General features: G+C 40.9%; 1 protein-coding gene across 1 annotated transcript in view; it reads right to left on the bottom strand.

Moving 5' to 3' along the window:
- The window catches only part of SPMIP4 (sperm microtubule inner protein 4), a gene marked incomplete at its 5' end in the record, with an annotated part of 33988 nt that extends 15114 nt beyond the window's left edge, over positions 1-18874 (bottom strand). Inside the window, 7 exon segments of the mRNA XM_080383227.1 lie at positions 150-307; positions 310-423; positions 6421-6437; positions 7221-7289; positions 8275-8404; positions 8407-8519; positions 18657-18874. Coding sequence (XP_080239353.1) covers positions 150-307; positions 310-423; positions 6421-6437; positions 7221-7289; positions 8275-8404; positions 8407-8519; positions 18657-18874 — 819 coding nt within the window.
- Positions 18875-19097: the final 223 nt, after the last annotated feature.

The raw sequence follows: 19097 nt of genomic DNA, 5'->3' as shown, positions 1-19097 counted from the left end.
ACAAGGTGGTCATGAGTCAGGTTTATTCATCATTCTCAGTGCTGAGGTATCCTCCATGGAGGCTCTTAATTTAAGCCGATATGCTTAGCTTGACCACTGGTGTATTCAGATTCTAGCTCTGTTAAACTTCAGTAGAAGACAGTTATGACTTCAGTAGTGTTTCTAAGTTTCAAGAATAAATGGTAAATCAGCGGAGTTCTCTTACCTCTGGTCTTCCTCAGAGCAACCACATCAAAAGCTTTGGTAGGGATATTGGGATGGAAAGGCTGACGACTGCTTGCATTGATCCCAGTGCCTCGATCCTTAAGTTTGGGAGCATGGCATACTTAGAGATGTGTGTCTGGTAGGGATGAGAGGCAGGAAATGGCAGGCACAGTGGTCTTGGGTTGTTTTGAATTGTCAAGAAGGACAGAAAGAAAATTTCTTTATTTCACATTTCACAGAGTTTTATCATTAAATATAACACTTTGCAAGAACTGGGAGAGATGTGAGAATCAGAAAGGCAGTATCTTAGTTCTTTAATCTCCTCTTGCTTGTGTCCTGCAAATAATTCACAATCATAATTCCCTTGCAGCTTTTGTACATAATTGGTCATACCAATTCACATTTACTTTTATAAGGCTTAAGGGTAAAAAAATGTGGGCTTCTGGTTCTTGCGCAGCTCCAATTAATAGTAAGTGAGTTTGTGCTTGTGAAATCAAAATTTGCCTCTAAGAAGACATTTATTTCTGGGAAGAAGGAGAATAAAGCTCAACTGGAGAGTTTTATGGGATACTGAGAAATGAGATTTTATGGAGTGCCCACATACCATTAATACCACATGTCATGTTTTTCATGATAGAATAATTTTAAAAGTTATTAAAAACAGGGGAATCTTGAAATCTGAGGAAAATGAAAGCAGCAGTTTACTGTAGTAAAAGAGACTAGCACCCTGTTTAGATTCTTCTAAACTTTACCACAGCTGTATACAGCAGTTTACTGAGAGCACTTTTCCCCAATGGCTGTATAAAGCAAAGTCACAAACTTACACAGCAGCGAAATCAATTCCATTCCTGAGCATGATATAACAAGATGTATTAGCAAGCTGGGCTTTTCCAAGGCTTCTCCCTGATAAATCTGCTTTATGCATACTCTAGATCCCTTAGCTGTGCTTGGTAGATGCTTGCAAACACTTTAATTCACGTTAGGTAAAAAGGCCATGAACAACATGGCCAAGAAAAAACAATTAGCACATAGGCAAGTCAGCAAGATCAGTAGTTGTTAGGAGAGCGGGTGTGCTAGGCAAATACTGGTAACTGGCTAAAGCTATCGTTATGTGCTTCGTTCATGAGAGAGTTTTTTTGTGTCATAGTGTTACTGTTGCTTATTGCCAAAGACCCTGCAATGTGCAATTACAGCTATAAGAGAAACAACTTGCCTTTTTATTTCATCAAGGAAAAATAAGATAGAATGTAGGTGAAATGGACTTAGGCCAAACTGTCTGGTGGTGTGTGGAGCCTATATTAGGGAAGAAAAACAATGTTACCTGAAGTGACTCATGTTCATTTGCACCTCCCATACTTTATCTGAATCAGTGCAATCAATATACATTAGGGAGAAATCATTGTGCAAACAATGCAGACAATATTCTTACTGATGCCACTCATTACATGAGGAAAGTTTTGTGTTGCCAGATGCCAAAGACTGAAAAGCCACTAGGAACGAGTGATGGGTAGAATGTCTTTTTAAAAGGAGTGAGGAAATATCCAGCCTCTTACACTTTTGTGTAATAAGCTCTATATTAATTAACAATAGTATGTGCTAGTAAAAATAAATCCTTTTATCAGTAATGTAAACCAAAAAACATATTATGTTTATACTTGCAGAGAAAACTTATTCCATGCTGATAAATCATTGATATTTTACCATGGAGACTTTATTGTATGCTTCAAATACATTAAGAAAAAAATCAAAAGAAAACACTAGCTTTAAAGGGCAGGAATTTCATCACTGAGTCTAGCCAAGAGTCTCTTGGCAATTGTGCCAAGTCAGAAAAATATCTAAGATTTAAAAAATAATTAATTTGCGTAATGGTTCTTTGTGATATAATGAAAAAAATTAAAATGTCTGAAATACAGTATTACAGGACTATTCTAAGTGGTTCACCTGGAGCTCCAAAATCTCATGTGTTTCATGAGACAGGCTTGCTTACCAGTTCTTGTTTGAAAGGGTCTTTACCGTACGTGGGTAGGAGAGGTTGTCTGATGATAGTCTTTTTTTTAGGCTTTGTTATTTGTACAGTGATCACACAAAGGTCCTTGATCCTTCAAGCCATGTACCAAAATCTTCATATTGCTAACCCCCCTTGTTTTTCCCAGTGAGGAGAGGGACCTCCAGATTCATTCCCAAGCTGGAGATGGTGATAACTTCTCAGGGCTCCTCCACTTAGTTTGAGGACTAAGCCATGTGGGATGTTTAATAAGCCCCATGGGGACTCCATAATTTCAGCCTTAGCAGTTCCCATGGGAACTCTCTTCCTCCCACAGCTGGGGATCACTCTAGCCTGGGTTAGGACCTAGCCACGGCATGGGAGCTGCACCCAAGCTGTCTTCAAGTCACCTGTGACTCAAGAGCTGCAACTTGGCCATTCCATCATTTAATTAGTCTCTGTAAAAATAGGTGTTGCACAGTTACAAAGAGGGAATATGCCTCCTTGCTCAAATAATTTAAATACAGTCCTGTGCTTATTTCTTTCCATGAGTGTTTTGAAGATAAACTTCAAGTGCCAGTTCAATTTTGTTCACACATTCTGATACAACATACAGAAGTCATGCTTTCCATTGTGAAATCTGTGCTGTGATGCTATAGGACTTGGTGCAATCAACATGTGTGATTATCTCACAAATTACCATGCCAGCATAACTCATGCTTTAGATGACCCGAACAAAAGGTCTATTTTTAATCAGTGATACTACAAAGATAACAGGACTTAAACCAAGTCTTGGATTCTGCTAACCATTTGTATATTGTTACATTTGTGATGACCTGGGGTTCTGATTCAACCTTTGTGTCTGTCTTGAAAATCAAGGTTTTTACAGAAATAGCCATACTTATGGAACAGCAATCTTTAAAAGTTTATTCCACAGATACTTGTAACTAATTTTCCATTTGTACAGTTAGAACTGGTGCTGTATGTCTACTGGTGCTGTAGACATGAAGGAGAATACTTCCTTAGTGTTTCTTTTCCATTTGCCATTTCCATTCACACTGTTACAATGTGAATTGTTAACATACTTCATTGCATTTCCTGGCCATATTCCTGATACAAATATGCATGAATAAGGACAGTCAGTCTGCTTTGTGCTCTGGCATGGCAGAACTACTTAAGTAGTTCTTAAGAGAACTTTTTGTTGAATTTGTAGAGCACTTTTCATTATAATACCTAAACTTAAAGCAGCAATAAAGTAAGGATGAACACGCGTTTTCATGACTCTACTATGATTTAGAGAAGCTTTGTGAGTTCAGGTTGTAACAGCCAGCAAAGCTTTGCATTTTCAAAGGTGGACAGTTGTTTAGAGTGTTCCTTCTATTTTTAAAACTTAAACCGGACAATCAAGCCTGAAGCCACCCAGAATGGGTGTCAGTATAGAAAGGTAGAGCTCTGGCTGGAAAGAAAGAAAGGAATAGCAGCTTTTTCAAATTTGGCACTGAGATGCTTTTTCTGGAGTTCTTGTAGACGTTTGCTGAAGTCTGCCGGTATCACACAAGAAGCAGTCGCTCAGTATTATGTTATCTGCACCTTTATGTTCAGTCCACAGAGGATATGGAGACTATAAGTCTCTTGAAAAGAAGTCAGACTCAAGCTGGAGTGACTTACCCACCCAGTTTGGAAAGCTCCAGAAAAAAATCCAGGGAGTGGTCCAGATGGACACCATCCTATTTCCCTAGCCATGAGTGCACTGTCGGCACTCTTCAAACACTTTTTGATAAAATAGGCATAAGCCAAGTTTCACGTGAGGGTATTCTTAGGGACACAGTGGCTTCACCTGCAGTATTTCTGCAGCTCCCCTCCTGATGCAGTGGAGAGCACTAGGTGCAGAGACACACTTGTTCAGTAATGCTAATGAAAGACACATTGGAACCGGTGTAACCTTTCCTGAGGACTCACACTTACCACTGTTTCTATTCTCTGAGATGTGGTAGGAGCCTCTGAAGATCTGTTTCTTCTCTCAGCTGTGGTGTTGGCCTGAAAGTGATGCAGTGTGGGAAGCCTTGTGACCATCAGCTTCTTTTCTAGATCAGGCCAGAGAATTTTTGTGCTGTTCTTTCCTGTTAATTTCCCATGTACTGAGTAAATTAAGAGAATAAGATGTATGACTCTTGCCAGTTTTAACAAGAAGGAAATTATGACTGGGGAATAAAACATTTCACATGTGTAAATTGGCTTTCTCTGGAGCCTTTTACTCGTAAAAGGGAGGCAGTCACTTATCTTGCCTAACCTTAAAACCCGCTTGGTCAGGGAACCACCAGCGATCAAGGAGGTGGGGGACAGACAGAGGAATGTAAGTGCTGTGTGGCATAATAAACAGTGAAAGCAGTTTAAAACCCACATGGAAAAAAGCCAGTTTTCATTCAGTCTGTGCTGTCACTAAACCCACTGAAAACCCCGTTGGTGTGACTTATTTGTGGAAGGACAGCTGCAAACGCTCTAGCCTGATGTATTGTGTGTGTATAACTAGGGTTCTTGGCAATGGCTGAAGGGTGTTTCTCAAGGCCTTCCATGATTTTTGCAGTTTTGTTTGACACGAACTTGAGGGACTTACTACACCTTCAGAAGGGAGGAGGCAACTACTTTTCTCCAGTACATTTGACAAGGAGGGCATATGTGTGTGTCCCACTGCTAATGCACTTACAAAAGCACATCTGCTCAAACCCAGTGATTGATTCACTCTAGTGCAAAACTGCACGAGGATATGTAGTATGCATGCTTAAGGCAAAAGCATAGTTGTTCTGTGAAAGTGTACAGAGTTATTGCAAATACCTGGTAATTAATTTCCCACAAAAGACAGTAATGGCTGAAAGGAGCCCTCACAGGCTATAAGGTAAATAAACTGAGTGTCAATAGCTCCCAGGCAGGCCTGCAGAGCACCGCTCAGAGGGCATTTTTCAGGAAAGGTTCCATGTGGCTGTCACTGCTTAATAGCCCCTGACAACAGGAAGAATATTTTCTCTGAAAGACCTTGGACTGTGAACATGGAAGATTTTATTTTGTGTGTGTGTTTCACTTTTTGTTTTAAAGGATATATATGCTTTCCTTCAATTAAAAGTCATTTGAAGACTGAGAAAATGCAACCTTATAGGAAAAGAAAATGCTCGAACTAAGACAAAGCATAGATCATTAAATATTTTTAGAGACACAGCATGTTTCAGGTTAAGATGTGAGTGCTTTTGAAATAATGGAGAAAAAAGTACATTAGTGTGCTGTTGATCAAATATTCAGAGTCCAAGTTGTGTACTTTTCAGTATGTATGGGGGCAGAGTTTGATATACTCCTGTATAAAACCTCCTTCCTCCTTGTACAGCTAGCACAAGGGCATAAACTCACAGCAGTCCCTGGTTCCTTCCTCTTAAGGAAGCAAATCCCCAGAAACAGGCTGTGATCTCTGCCTCAGCCTGTGTACATGGATGATCCATTTTGGTGAGCAACAGGCGTGAGGAATGCTCTTGCTGTCAAGTGGATGAGTCCCATAGCATCCATAACCAAGAAATATTTGATATTGGCCAACATAGGAGTTACTGAAAACACATCAGGCCTCCTACCCCATGTGAAGTGCAGTTTTAAATTTTACTCCACTATTTGTCTGTGTTTCTGCTCTTTCAGGGATACCAATATAAATGTCACGTAACAGGACACTTACTTGACTAGCCAGTTGCAGTAGACCAAATTGTTCCCCAGCATCATTCTACTGCAGTCAGTGGAGTTTTCTGGAGGATGAATTAGGTAATAGAACAGAACCACCCAGCTTGACTGTGCAACATGAAAGTGCCCACTTTGCATGGATATTGCTTTTAAAACAACCTTAGAAGTGTTCCATTGTCTTACAAAAATACACAGGCCAGTTCTTGTCACTTAGTGCTTAGGAAACTTGTAGGAAGAAGCTTGCAGGGAAACTTGCTACTTCCTTGTAGCTTGTAATCAAATTCTGCAGAAGCAGCACAGCCAATGTCTCCAATGTGCATGGCTGGTCAAAAGCCATGAGCTGTCCCAGTAAAAAGGAGTTTTGCTTGTACATTCTTGTAGGTGATCACACTCACTTCTGCTTGTGCTGCAAGCTGTAATGAGGCAATAAAGAGAGAAGCCTGCGAAAAGCAGTGGATTACAAAGAGCAGGGTTGCAGGTTTCCTCGTGTAGCTTCTGTGGCCTGTTTACAGTTAGCTCACCTGCTTTTCTAGAATGTCTGAGTTTACACGAAATGGGGACAAGTACTTCACATGCAGGGAGGCTAAAGGGAGAGCGGTGGGCTCAAACAATGTCCCTCACAGCCCTATAAAGATAACTGAGAAATTGTCGCAGAATTATTCTCAGGTTTCTAATATGCTCAAGTTAGCAATGCTAATATAAGAGTTGTAACTTGTTCATTTTTTACTTAGGAAGAATTTATATTTAACACTTCCAACTACGTTAATCTAAAATCTCAGTAGTTTGATCAAATTTAAGCGTTTTGCTGGTGCCATCAAGTGGCAAAACGTTGGACTGCAGAACTCCATCAGCAGCCAAATTCACTCAGTCTGCTCTTTTGAACAGCAGCAGCGAGGAAAATAATCTTTGCCAAGACTTCTCCAAAAATACATACACACACACATGTATATGCACACACCAGAAGAATGGAGTGAAATACACATGGTGTTCAGTTTAATCAGTAAAACTAGTAGAAAGGCTACTATTTTTGAGTATTACAAATTGATAAATGTGGACAACCTGTAAAGTAAACTCAAGAGACCTTTGTTGAAGAGATACTGAACGGGAGGGGCACAAAGCTGTACTCTGAATTTCTATCCCAGCTGTGTTTGCTCTCCTTTGTTACTAGCTAATCCTTTTTACAGAACATGGCCCTTCAGATTTCCTATCATATCTGCAGTTCATATCATATGTGTGTAATATCACCAGAGTGGAATGAATATTCAGTTTGCTGTTATATTCACTAAATTCACAATTTGGTTAATGCACAACTTAAACTTACAGTTCATCATTCATACGCACATCACTTTTTTCAGCTGTGACATCATAGTATTGCTCAGTGGGAAGGCCTCTGTGCAAAGAGAAAGCATAAATAGAGCTAATGTTCTAATTGCTTATAAAAATCCAAATAATTTGATATGGTTTTGTCTTGATTTCTCATGTAACTCTTAATATCCAAACTCATAGATGCTGCCAGTGTGGAAATCTGTCCTGGGTTCTGAAATCTAAGTCATGCATGGCTGCATTTTGAGAGGCGCAGAGCACCCATGACTGAATCCAAAGCTCCTGAGAACACTGAGCATTTCTACCTGTGAAAGCTTGGCCTTCACAACCCCTCACCATACACACCTAACACTTGGTAGGAGCTGTGGGAATGCCTTGAATCGGTGCAGTTTCTAACTTTTGACCCTTTAAGTAGTTATTTCTGTATTATAGGGATCACTTTCAGCTCTTTCTGGTGCCAAAAAGCTCCCAGAATCCAGCCAAACTGCATGGTACTTGTCACTGGGAAGAATCTGAAGAGAAGACACCACTATGCCTGTGTTTGAGTTTGAACAATGGAAAACAAAGCAATTGTTAGTATGGGACATCAGGAAAAAAAAAAAGTAACCCCAACCCCAAAAAGCCCTGACTCAGAAGGCATACCCCAGAGCTCTTCCCCTTAGCTGTTGTCTAGACAGATCTCTTCTTTTACAACAGCTTTCTGAAAAAGATGAGCAGTGAGTGACTTCTTTTTTATGCCTATGGGATTTGTGGTTAGTGTAAGTTAGACCAGTAGTGACATTTTTAAGGTCAGGAAGGATGCTTGGACAATAGCCAACAGTAAATAATTACCAAATGATGGGCAAAAAATAAATATGGAAATTTAGAACTTTTAAGTGTTTCAACAAAACACTGTGTGGAGATTTGTGGGTACCAGTATATTCCCACATTAATATTTAGGGCATTGTGAAAAGAGTAGAAGCTTAAACTGCCCGTTTCTGGAATGCAGATATTTGCACATCTCGGTCTAACCTGTTAGCTGTCTGTTGCAATTCTTGTTAAAAGCACTTCATTTAAACATTTTGACTGTGAGACATATATGTCTAGCCTGCATTGGCCAAGGGTCTATACCACTACCATAAGGTTGATGTCCTTTGACAAATGTACATGGAGACTTATCCTTTGCCCTGTTGTCTTCTGGCATACAGGTAGTGCAGCTCCTCCATGCGTCCTTTCTGCTCTGCAAGGAAGCTTGCAGCAGTGAAGGGATTCCCTGAACTCTTTGTATCTGAAAGAAAAAAAACAAACCCAAAGTGACCTTTATTGGCAGCAACAGTGATGGGTACTTGAAATCTTTTAAACAACGGCAACTTGGCTTTATTTTCTTGGCTGAATTACTCAGCCTTATTTTCTGGGTAATGCTATTATGGTGAACTGCCACTAGGAGAGGGAAGTACAATGGTGATTGGCAATTGTTTAATGAAGGTTGAATCAAGTCTATTGCGTTTTGATCGGTGGGAGGAAGAAAGAAGGTGATAGATAGATGCAGCATTTACATCTTACAGTGTAATTGCATTTCAGTTGCCAGCATGTAGATACCTGCACTGTCCCTTCAGTACTACGTAAGTGGCATATGGACAGTGAATATATGCAATGGCACAGATGGAAGCCTTAGCATCTAATTCGCACTGATTTCAGAATTTGTTATTTGTGCCTTTGCAAACCTCCCCTCTCTATCTCTAGAGAGGGGTGAGAAATGTTACTGTTGAGTAGCTGTAATTCACACTGAATGCAAGCTGCATCAGGCACTTCACATGGAGTGCTGGTGGCTGAGGTTATTCAGTACATTTCCATACATCCATGTCATTTGGAATCAAGCAGTTTACTTTGTTTGGATGCGTGTTCACCTCTACAAAGTTTTGGTTTACAGTGTTGTAAATATGGACACCAAACTCACAGAAACTTTAAAGCTTCCTTTTCTTTTGGGTGGCAGCAGTTTTCCAGTCAGGAGAACATATGCACAACCAACCATCTTCTTCTTAAGCAGATAAGTCCTGGGAGGAGCAGGTAATGGACTCAATGATGCTTCCAACTTGAGATATTCTAGGACTTATAACTATATAAGAGCCAAAGTGAGCGATTAAATCTCACTCTGTTGTCCAGGATTTTCTGAAAACCTTGTCAAGGAAGTAATGAATTGTTGTAGTATGTGGTGGGGGTGGTCTCCCTCAGGATATTTTATTGGGGTGCAGTCTTCATTCCTGTGAAACCAGGGAGTGATGTTTAGGTGAATGGATTGGGAACCAGCAGCTGGGTCTGTGTTTGTTGTCAGCCCTCCCATCACCGAGTGGCCCTGATTCTTGGTTTAGATAGACCTCATCTTTACTACCATCTTTTTCTGATATTGGGTGTTTCCTTACTGATGAGTGAAGCAGCTGGACATGGTTGCAGACCAGTAGGAGTGCTTTTGTTGACTGTGGTCTAGCCGCTTGTCCTGGTTTCAGCTGGGATAATTTTCAGAATAGCTGGTGTAGTGCTGTGTTTCAGCTTTGGTGTGAGAACAATGTTGATAACACAGAGATGGTTTTAGTTGTTGCTAGGTAATGTTTATACTAAGGCAAGGACTTTTCAGTTTCTCAGGCCCTGCCAGCAAGAAGGCTGGAGGGGCACAAGAAATTGGGAGGGGGCACAGCCAGGACAGCTGGCCCAAACTAGCCAAGGGGATATTCCATACCATTTTACCACTTTACCTTAGACAGAAAAGAGAAGTGTTGCACACAAAGGTATGATGATCTCTTCAGCCCAAACAGCACTATGTTAAGCTTAAAATGTTTCAAAGTCTCCTTCTTACAAAGACAGATTTATAGCTGATATTGATCCAGTGATATGAAGATCTCAAGGACACAGAAAAAAAGTGTCTCTGCCCAGAGAATATCGAAAGAGGGCTAGAGTGAACAGAGTTTTAAAGAGCACATCAAGAACAATCCTTAAGAGTCTCAGCAATGTAGAAAATGACTTAGCAGAGACTATTACCGTTTCTGACTTCCACAATTGTAGATGTATTCTGAAGCTTGACAACTAACTTCTAGTTTTCTGGCTCTTTTGTTCTGACAAAAAAAAAATAAAAGCACTAATGTTCATTCTGGGTTCAGAACATCAGTTTGCTAGTGCCTCCTTTATTTTTAAAAAAGTTACATTTTTCCCTTCGCCTTCATTTTGTTGAGGGGAGCTCAAGCCAGAGTGTATGAATACAGTGTCTTGTATTGTGAGGTTGTGAAGGGCTCCAGTAACTGATTTGATCACTGCATGAAGCCAACACATCTGAGAGGACATGTGCCAGCAGCTTCCAGAAGGTCTGTTGAAAGAGTTCTTAAAGGGATAGGATTAGGACCTGCCTCTGTATGACTTCACGGGGGGTGAATTCACACTGACATTTTAATTTGGATCAGGAGTGCACTTTGACATAAATCTCCCAATGGTCTCTATTTTGCAGTGCCTTGGTCTTGGAATGCTTTTCGGATGAAATCAAGTGAAAGATGTACTCCAGGAATGCACCAGAAGGGCACCACAGCCACAAATGGATCCTCAGTCGCTGGGATCACACTAGAGGTAATCCAAAATAAAGACCACCTGAAATACATTTTTTCTGGATCTCAGATCCTCTGCACCAACTGTTTCACTGTACACATCATCTCCTGTAGTCCACAATACTTGCCAACGCAGACATAGTCACCGAGCAACATACTGACTTAGAATTCAGTGAATTTTTTGGGGGGTGGGAATGGTTGAACTTTTTAAAATTAACTCATGCTCAATAAGCATATAAATAACTACATACATCAACTTAGTATATCAATGCTGAATCTGACTATCTGATCATAGGGTAAAATCCTTAGGGTACTTTCTTTGTGTGTATATATATATATATATATACATATAAAAGACAATAATGTAATAAAATCTATGAATGCACTATTTTTAAAAGCTGAGAACAACTGTGTTCTATGGATTTATTTGCTTGTAATTATGTGACTAGAAAAAACTGCACCATTTAAAAAAATGTATGATATTGTAAAACATGCAGCCACCTTCTTTTCAGATATAAATCTGTGAGTCCATGTGAGTGTGTGTTTACATCTGCAGAAAAATGTAGCTCACTGCCAGTGTTACAGTACAGATTTTCCTGTTCACAGAGGGAAGAATGTTATGACCTGGCCATGCTTACTTCTTTTTTGTGTTTAAGAGTTGGGTTTAACATAGTTGGCATCTGAAAAATACTTTGCTGGTACGTTCAGAACCTGACATGGCAGCCTGAGCTTAATTTTTGCTTTAGCTGGGTAACATGTGTAGCCAACATGAATCTTTCCTGTACATTCACTAAAATACAGATCAGGCCTATAATTCAGTAAACTTTCAAGTGTTAATAGTTAAAATAGTTCAGATGGCAATGCACCCATATTCCTGTAATGCAAGGAATAGAACAAAAACTTGCCTCAGGGAAGATATGTTAAGTGGGAGGCATCAAGACACGGTTTGATAAGTGTGATAATCCAATAATATCAAAATACTTTGACTGGAATTCACATGTTGGATATGAGACATTACAAATAACAGAAGTTAGTAGTGGTTAGTAAACCAAAAGGCTGTCAGTAAGATGGAAAATCAGAATTGATTTTGCTAACCAAAGAGATAAAATCTCACATGAAGGAACACTGGAGGACTTGAGGCTAACTCTGGAATCTGTCATGTGTAAAAAATAGAAATTTAGATTAAAAAAACCCCTTATCATGAGTACTAAGCAACATGGAGGTTCAGCTTTCCAGAACTTTAAAAACTGCAGGAATCTTGCCATATCCTGCCCCCTAGCTAACAGTATAATTTGGCTGTAAAATACAGTAAAAAAATATACTGGTTCCTGAAACTTCGTGATTACACCTAGATGACTACAAAAGCAAAATGCAGTCTGCCGATAATTTTAAATTTTAATTTTGAAGTTTATCTCAGTAATTCTAGGTCAACCTGTGATCTAGAAAAAAAAAGTTCAAAACAGGACTAGATCACAGATAACATGATAAATGACGGTGATCAGTTTGTGAAATATGCTCATTTTTTTCCAAATTACAAATACAATATACATGTTGATTTTATTCTTTATGAAAATTATTTCAGGAGATTTTGAGCCCTAAAGCCACAGTATAACATATTTTAGCAGTCCTCTTTTCAGTTGTAATCAACATATTTCCCAGGGAACTGACAGACTATTACACAAAGTAGAAAACCTTTTGTTTCATTAAAACAAAAAGAAAAAATTGTGTCTTGCCAGAAAAACATATCCATTAGAAAATACTTTTTCTAACAGTAAACGGATATGAGATACTGTTAATGGAATCATTTACCTTTACCAGTTCTGTTCTTACCTGTCTTATGAGACAGTTAGATGAGGAGGAATTTGAAGTGGAATTAATTAATACCTCATTGGACTCAAAGGTTCTTGATAGGATTTCAGTTCCCTCAATTTCTCTATAGTAGTGGGGCAGGTCATGCAGCAGCTGCATGTTTTGTATTTGAGCTTCTAGGGGAAGATATAGGGATAAAACACCAATCAAAGGTTTTGTTAGTGTATCTGGGTGATAAGGAAGAAACATAGATGAGTTCTGCCTAATTCTGGTGAGTGTCAACAGGAAACAATGGTTGCTTTTACTACTGCTACTGTTTATTTGTACCAGGTTAAAAAATAAAACAAACAAACAAGAGGTGGATTAAAGAAGTGTGATACTGTTGCTTTGTGTTACTGATGAACGGAAGCTAGAAATAAGCTTTCAAGTAATGGGAGGAGGAAGCTTGGACTTGGACTCAGAAAGTCTCATGTGAAAGTCTCACCTGGTAAATTCAGATTCACTGTACAGTTCCAGTCCCACTCTGAAAAGGGTGATATTAAACCCAGCATACTTTTACCAGAAAACAATTTTTTTCTTTAATTGCCATGATTTTTTGCCTTTCTACCTCTGTGCTGAGGGGAAATGCCTTAGTCCTCAGTTCACTTGATTGCAATTGTATTTCAGCACTGGTTGATTAGCTCTTTGTGAGGAGAGGTGCTATATTATATAGAACTCTCTGCTCTCTAGAACGCTATGCAGGCATTTATATCTGAACAAGTTGCCTCTGTTCTGGGCTGCACTGTTGTGCAAGGGAAAAGCACCAGGACTTGTACTTTCTACGTAGTGAAGCTCTGGTTCACAGCATCAAGAGTCTTCTCTCAAAAAACACCAGCAGTTTCTTAGATTAAGTCTTTGAAAAAACACTACTGCTTCCCCCATATCCACTAGGAGCCAGCAGAGCATTCCCTTATGTCTGTGCCCTGCTGCTTCTGGGATAACGCTTGGGTTTCCTGAGAAAGCCCTCAGGAGCCTATATGCTCTGTGACGAGCCCAGCAGAGGTGTGTAATAACATTTAGCAGAACTTCACAGGTACAAAGGGAAGCACTGAATTCACTCTGCTCTCTGCAAGCTGCGACAAGGCTCCTTTTAACTAAAAACAATGGCTTATCACATGGGAAAGGCTGAGAGGCCTTTGTTTTACCTCCTGACAACTTGAGTTTTACCTTAAGGCCGCTTCTGCATTGCTCTGCACTTAATGGTCTGCCAGCTTTTGGATATGTCTTACAGCTGCAAGAGGAGTCTGAGGAAAGTCTCAAGGAGAAAGGACCAATATATGTTCATCTCACTGGTACATGTTGGCTATTGTGACTTTGGCAAAACTTCGACAAAAAAGATATTTTGATTAAGCCCTAGCTTACTAGCATTCTTCTAGTATTCTTCTCTAGCATACGCCAGTGAAACACAAAAGATTTTGCTTTGCTTTGTTAAAACAGGAAACTAATTTGAAAATATTTGGAATATGTTATTCTTCTAGGATGTCTGGGGGTTTGGGCCATGTGTATTGTAAGAAAAGTAGCTGACGTAGCATGTTCGAGGGAAAAAAATCAAATGAATTCTGTCATGCTGGCAGTTGCTAGAGTGTTGGGTGGTCTGCTATGGTATCTACATGAGCACTATGGGAATCTTACACAGATGACTCAGATTCAAGTACTACTGGCTTGCAAAGAGAAAAATGTTCAGAGTTGTTGATTCACAATCTGTAAGCGGGCAAGAAACAGAAGCCAGACTATCCTTCCAGCAAGACTGCTGTGGTTCTGTAATGTAGGACCTTTAAGATCACCAAGTCCAACTGTTATCCTAACACTGCCAAGTCCACCACTAAACCATGTGTCCTAAGCACCACATCTACCCATATTTTAAATATTTCTGGAGATGGTGACTCAACGACTTCCCTGGGCAGCCTGTTACAATGCTTGACAACCCTTTTGGGGAAGAATTTTTTCCTAATACCTAGTCTAAACCTCCTGTGGCATAACTGAGGCCATTTCCTGTTGTCCTATCACTTGCTACTTGGGAGAAGAGACTGACACCCACCTCATTACAGCCTCCTTTCAAGTCATTGTAGGCAGCAATAAGGTCTCCCCTGAGCCTTCTTTTCTCCAGGCTAAACAAACCCCATTTCCTCAGCTGCTCCTCATAAGACTTGCTCTCTAGATCCTTCACCAGTTTAATTGCCTTTCTTTGGACGTGCTCCAGCACCTCAGTGTCTTCCTTGTAGTGAGCGGCCCGAAAACTGAGTCCACACTGGTCAGACTCTAGCAGAATTTTCTTTCTATCCAGTTTTATTAACCTTTGTGGGAAATATTTTTCTGGCTGCCAGAATTACAGCTGAGGCCTGTGACTAGTAACTTTTTTGCCCTTCTCTGTTGCATATATAGGGAGATGCCATGGTTCATAGCTTCTCTTTGCAGCTCCGTGATGGCAGCTGCTTGCTGAGGCAGGGATTTACACCACCAATTTTACTTCACCAGTCTCCTGGCATTTCAACCATCATCCATAGCACCAGATTGCATTCAGCTCCAAATCCACCATGTACATGCAGACTTAGAGCCATCTGCAGCCTTACTCATTATACCAACACCAGCCCCACTGATAGGTAGAGTACGTAGCCCATAGCCCCTCATCAAAAAGGTTTGGAACACGTACGTCCCATGTCCCTGCAGCTGCACTAGTCCAAAGCCACCACACAAATCCTAAAACCTGCCTGTGGCTCCAGAGACATCGTTACTTGCACAGCATTTCCAGGTGGCTGGCTTGGGAACCTGAAATTCCCAGCCCTTGACACCTTACCTTTAGCAGCAGGATGCAGGGTCAAGGCATCCCTGTGAACAATGCTGTCTGGACGCACCCAATGCATGCAGAAGGACACCCACATTCTGTCCAGTTCTCTTCCCTGGCAAACTGTCCCAATTCCTTGGCAGAAGAAGCCGAGGGAGTTAGAGCTCAGTGAGGCCGCTCAGCCTAGAGGGCTAGCCGTAGGACAGGGTAAGATAATGGCGAAAGATGATGACGTGAGGTGGAACCAGGTGCTGGCAGGACCAAAGTCCTCAAGTTCTTACTGATACAGCGGAAATCACCCACAAAGGAAATCACTAGTTTCCAGGATGTTGTCGCTCCAAAGCAGGAAATATGATCATTCACATTTCAGCCCCAGAGCTTTCAGAAATCCACAGCTAAGAGACTGATCTTACTATAAGCCTTTTGATGGGGAAAAGCTTCCAGTGGGAGAAGGCAGGAAAGGTATAGGAGAATTATACATTCATGTTCTGAGGAATGATATATAAGTAAAAGTTAATTTCTAAATGTAACTTTCAAATATTGTGTTTACTGAACCCCAAAGAGATATTATTCCAAAACAGAACACCATATCTGGGGAGTAGCCCATCTTATCCCAAGCTTTATTGTCTGTCTGCCTCCAGAAAAAAAGATTAATAGAAAACTGTGTAGGGCAGAACTATGAACTAAGCCTGTTCTCCTTCAGTGCAGTGCTCTGTGAGTATGCTTTGGCCTGTGCTCTGGTAGTATTTAACATCACAGTGAGAGGGTGTTGGGGATCTTTTGGGGTGATACGTGGAAATAGGCAGCTGGTGATGTCAGCAGATTGTTACTTAGTGCACGAGCAGGAAGGATGCTAGAGCATACCTGAGGGCTGGGATCCAATATACAAGTAGGTAATGTGCTGTTTTACCTGTCCTGAATAAAGCAGTAAATATAGCCACAAGCCAAGCCAAAAGCTTTTTAGAAATTTTTTACAGAAAATTTGATTAGAAAGAATTGTGTAAAGTCATGTGGGTGTCAGTTCAATTCTTAACAAATTGGCTGAGCCTAGAACATTTCAAGTAAGGCAGGCAGCACAGCAGCAGGACGTCTGTGAATTGCTGCTTCTTATTCTCATTCTCGGAGATACTGTTCTTCTTTGCTTAAATCTTGTGTGGGATTTTCACACCATCCCTCAAAACAGTTGGACCTGGCCACTGGTGGAGTTTGGATTCTGGTTAATTGGCTTGCTGGGTGTTTCTGCCTTCCTGTGTTTGACAGATGTGGTCATAGATTTTGATCTGTTTTACTTTTTTCTGCTGACCTTTTCTTTTCTTTCAATGTGGTTTTTGTTTGAGTTGAATTGGCATCAAAATAAATGGATGTGTTTGAAAAGAGTGCTTTTGTTCTGTTGTTTCTTTCAGCAGATAGGGCAAAATTAGCTGGAGGTCTTACTTTTCTTGGAAAAGCAGTGTGAAGAAAGCTGGAAGCAAGTCTTTTGGCAAGTGATAATACATAAATAGCTTTTCTGAATACCTATTAAATGCACTGTCATGTTATTATTATCCAGTAGAGCTGGTAATTTGTTTGTTATGATTTTGGACCACTGGTTTGTTTTTAACATGGATGGCTTGGCCGTCACATTAAAGTGAATTATACTTTAATGCTTGTGCCATGTACAAGTGATATAGCTGTATCAGTAATTCCCAGAGTTCACGAATTTAATATATTCTGAAAAAAAAAATATTTTCAGTGTTTCTTTTTCATGCTTCATTTTAGTTTAGAGCTAAATGTATGGGAAGGCTCAGCAGAAACTTTTCCTTCATTTCATTAATTACTCAGCTGTTGAAAAACTCTGTTATTTCCTTCCAGAAAAATACTATGGAAGATTTAGAGTTGTGGTTTAAGATACTATGGCCATGACCTGCCTTTGTTGTTATTATAGAGGGTGTGCTGACTGGAGGAAAAAGGCTTAGGACATTACTTCTACCCTCTAAATCTTTTCACACAGGAGGTCACTCCACATGTGAATCTATCAGTACTTAACTTGGATGTATCTTTGCCATCTGTATCTCCAGGTTGGTGACTTTCTTCTAATTGGGAGGAGTAAGGTCCCTGATACCTCTCTGTATAGCTCCCTTACCAGGTTACAGTGACTGTTCCATGACAAAGGGTCAGGGAAAGATGGATATCACAAAATTAGGGAATCACAGAATGTTTGAAGTTGGAAGAGACCTCTGGAAGTCATCTGGTCCAACCCTGCTCAGGCAGGGCCACCTAAAGCTGGCTGCCTAGGACCGTGCTGCCAAGGAGGGAGACTTCATAGCCTTTTTGGGCAACCTGTGCTAGTGCTCAGTCACTCTCACAATCAAAAGTGCTTCTTTATGTTCCTGTGGACCCTTCCATGTTTCAGTTGGTGCACAGTGCCTCTGGTCCTGTCATTGGGCACCACTGAAAAGAGCCTAGCTCCATCTTCTTTGTGATGTCCCTTCAGATCTTTGTAGACACTGATGAGATCCCCTCTGAGCGAGCCTTTTCTTCTTGAGGCTAAACAGTCCCAGCTCTCTCAGCCTTTCATCATATGAGAGATGTTCTATACCCTTCATCATCTTAGTGGCCTTTCTCTGGACTCTCCAGTAGCTCCATCTCTCCCTTGTGTTGGGGAGCCCAGAACTGGACACAGTACTCCAGGTGCATCCTCACCAGTGCTGAATAGGGAGGAAGAAGGATGATTTCCCTCAGCTTGCTGGCACACTCCTCATGAGCTCCACACTACCATTGGCCTTTACGGTGAGGGTGTGTTGTTGGCTCATGTCCAAGTTGGTGTCCATGAGGATGCCCTTGTCCTTTTCTGTAAAGCTGCTTTCTACCCAGTCAGCCCCCAGCATGTACTGGTGCCTGGAGTTGTTCCTCCTCACATGCAAGGCTTTGCACTTAACTTTGCTGAACTACATGAGTTCCTTTCAATCCATTTCTCCAGCCTGTTGAGGTCCCTTCGGGTGGCATCATGACCCTCTGGTGTATCAGCCACTCCTCCCATTTTTCTATGATCAGCAAACTTGCTGATGATGCACTCTGCCCCATCATCCAGATCATTAATGAAGATGCTGAACAGGACTGGGCCCAGTATTGACCCCTAGGGTACGCTGTTCTTTACTGGCCTTCAGCTAGACTTTGTACCACTGATCATCATCCTCTGCGCCAGCCATTCAGCCAGTTTTCAGTTTCCTCATCCAGACCAGAATTCATCAGCTTCTACATGAGGATTTTATAGGAAACAGTGTCAAAAGCATTACTGCAGTCAAGGTAGACAATATTCATTGCTCTCTCCTCGCTTACTAAGTCAGTCATGTCATTGTAGAATGTCGTGAGGTTGGTCAAGCATGACTTCCCCTTGGTGAATCCACGCTGACTACTCCCAATCACCTTCTTGTCCTTCATGTGCTTGGAAGTGGTTTCCAGGATGAGCTGTTCCATCACCTTCCCAGGGATGGAGGTGAGGCTGACCAGCCTGTAGTTCCTTGGGTCCTCCTTCCTGCCCTTTTTGAAGATACAGATGGCATTTGTTTCCTTCCTGTCCTCAGACACCTCTCACAGTTGCCACGATTGTTCAGGGTTTAGAGTTGCCCTGAGATGTTATCAACAGTCATCCCATCAGGGCCCATAGACTTGTGTAGGTGTGTTCAAAAGGCTTTTCCGT

This window comes from Falco punctatus (genome assembly GCF_963210335.1).
Source record: "Falco punctatus genome assembly, chromosome: 4".
In the NCBI taxonomy this organism is placed as follows: Eukaryota; Metazoa; Chordata; class Aves; order Falconiformes; family Falconidae; genus Falco; species Falco punctatus.
This window is presented reverse-complemented; position numbering and strand designations above follow the sequence as displayed.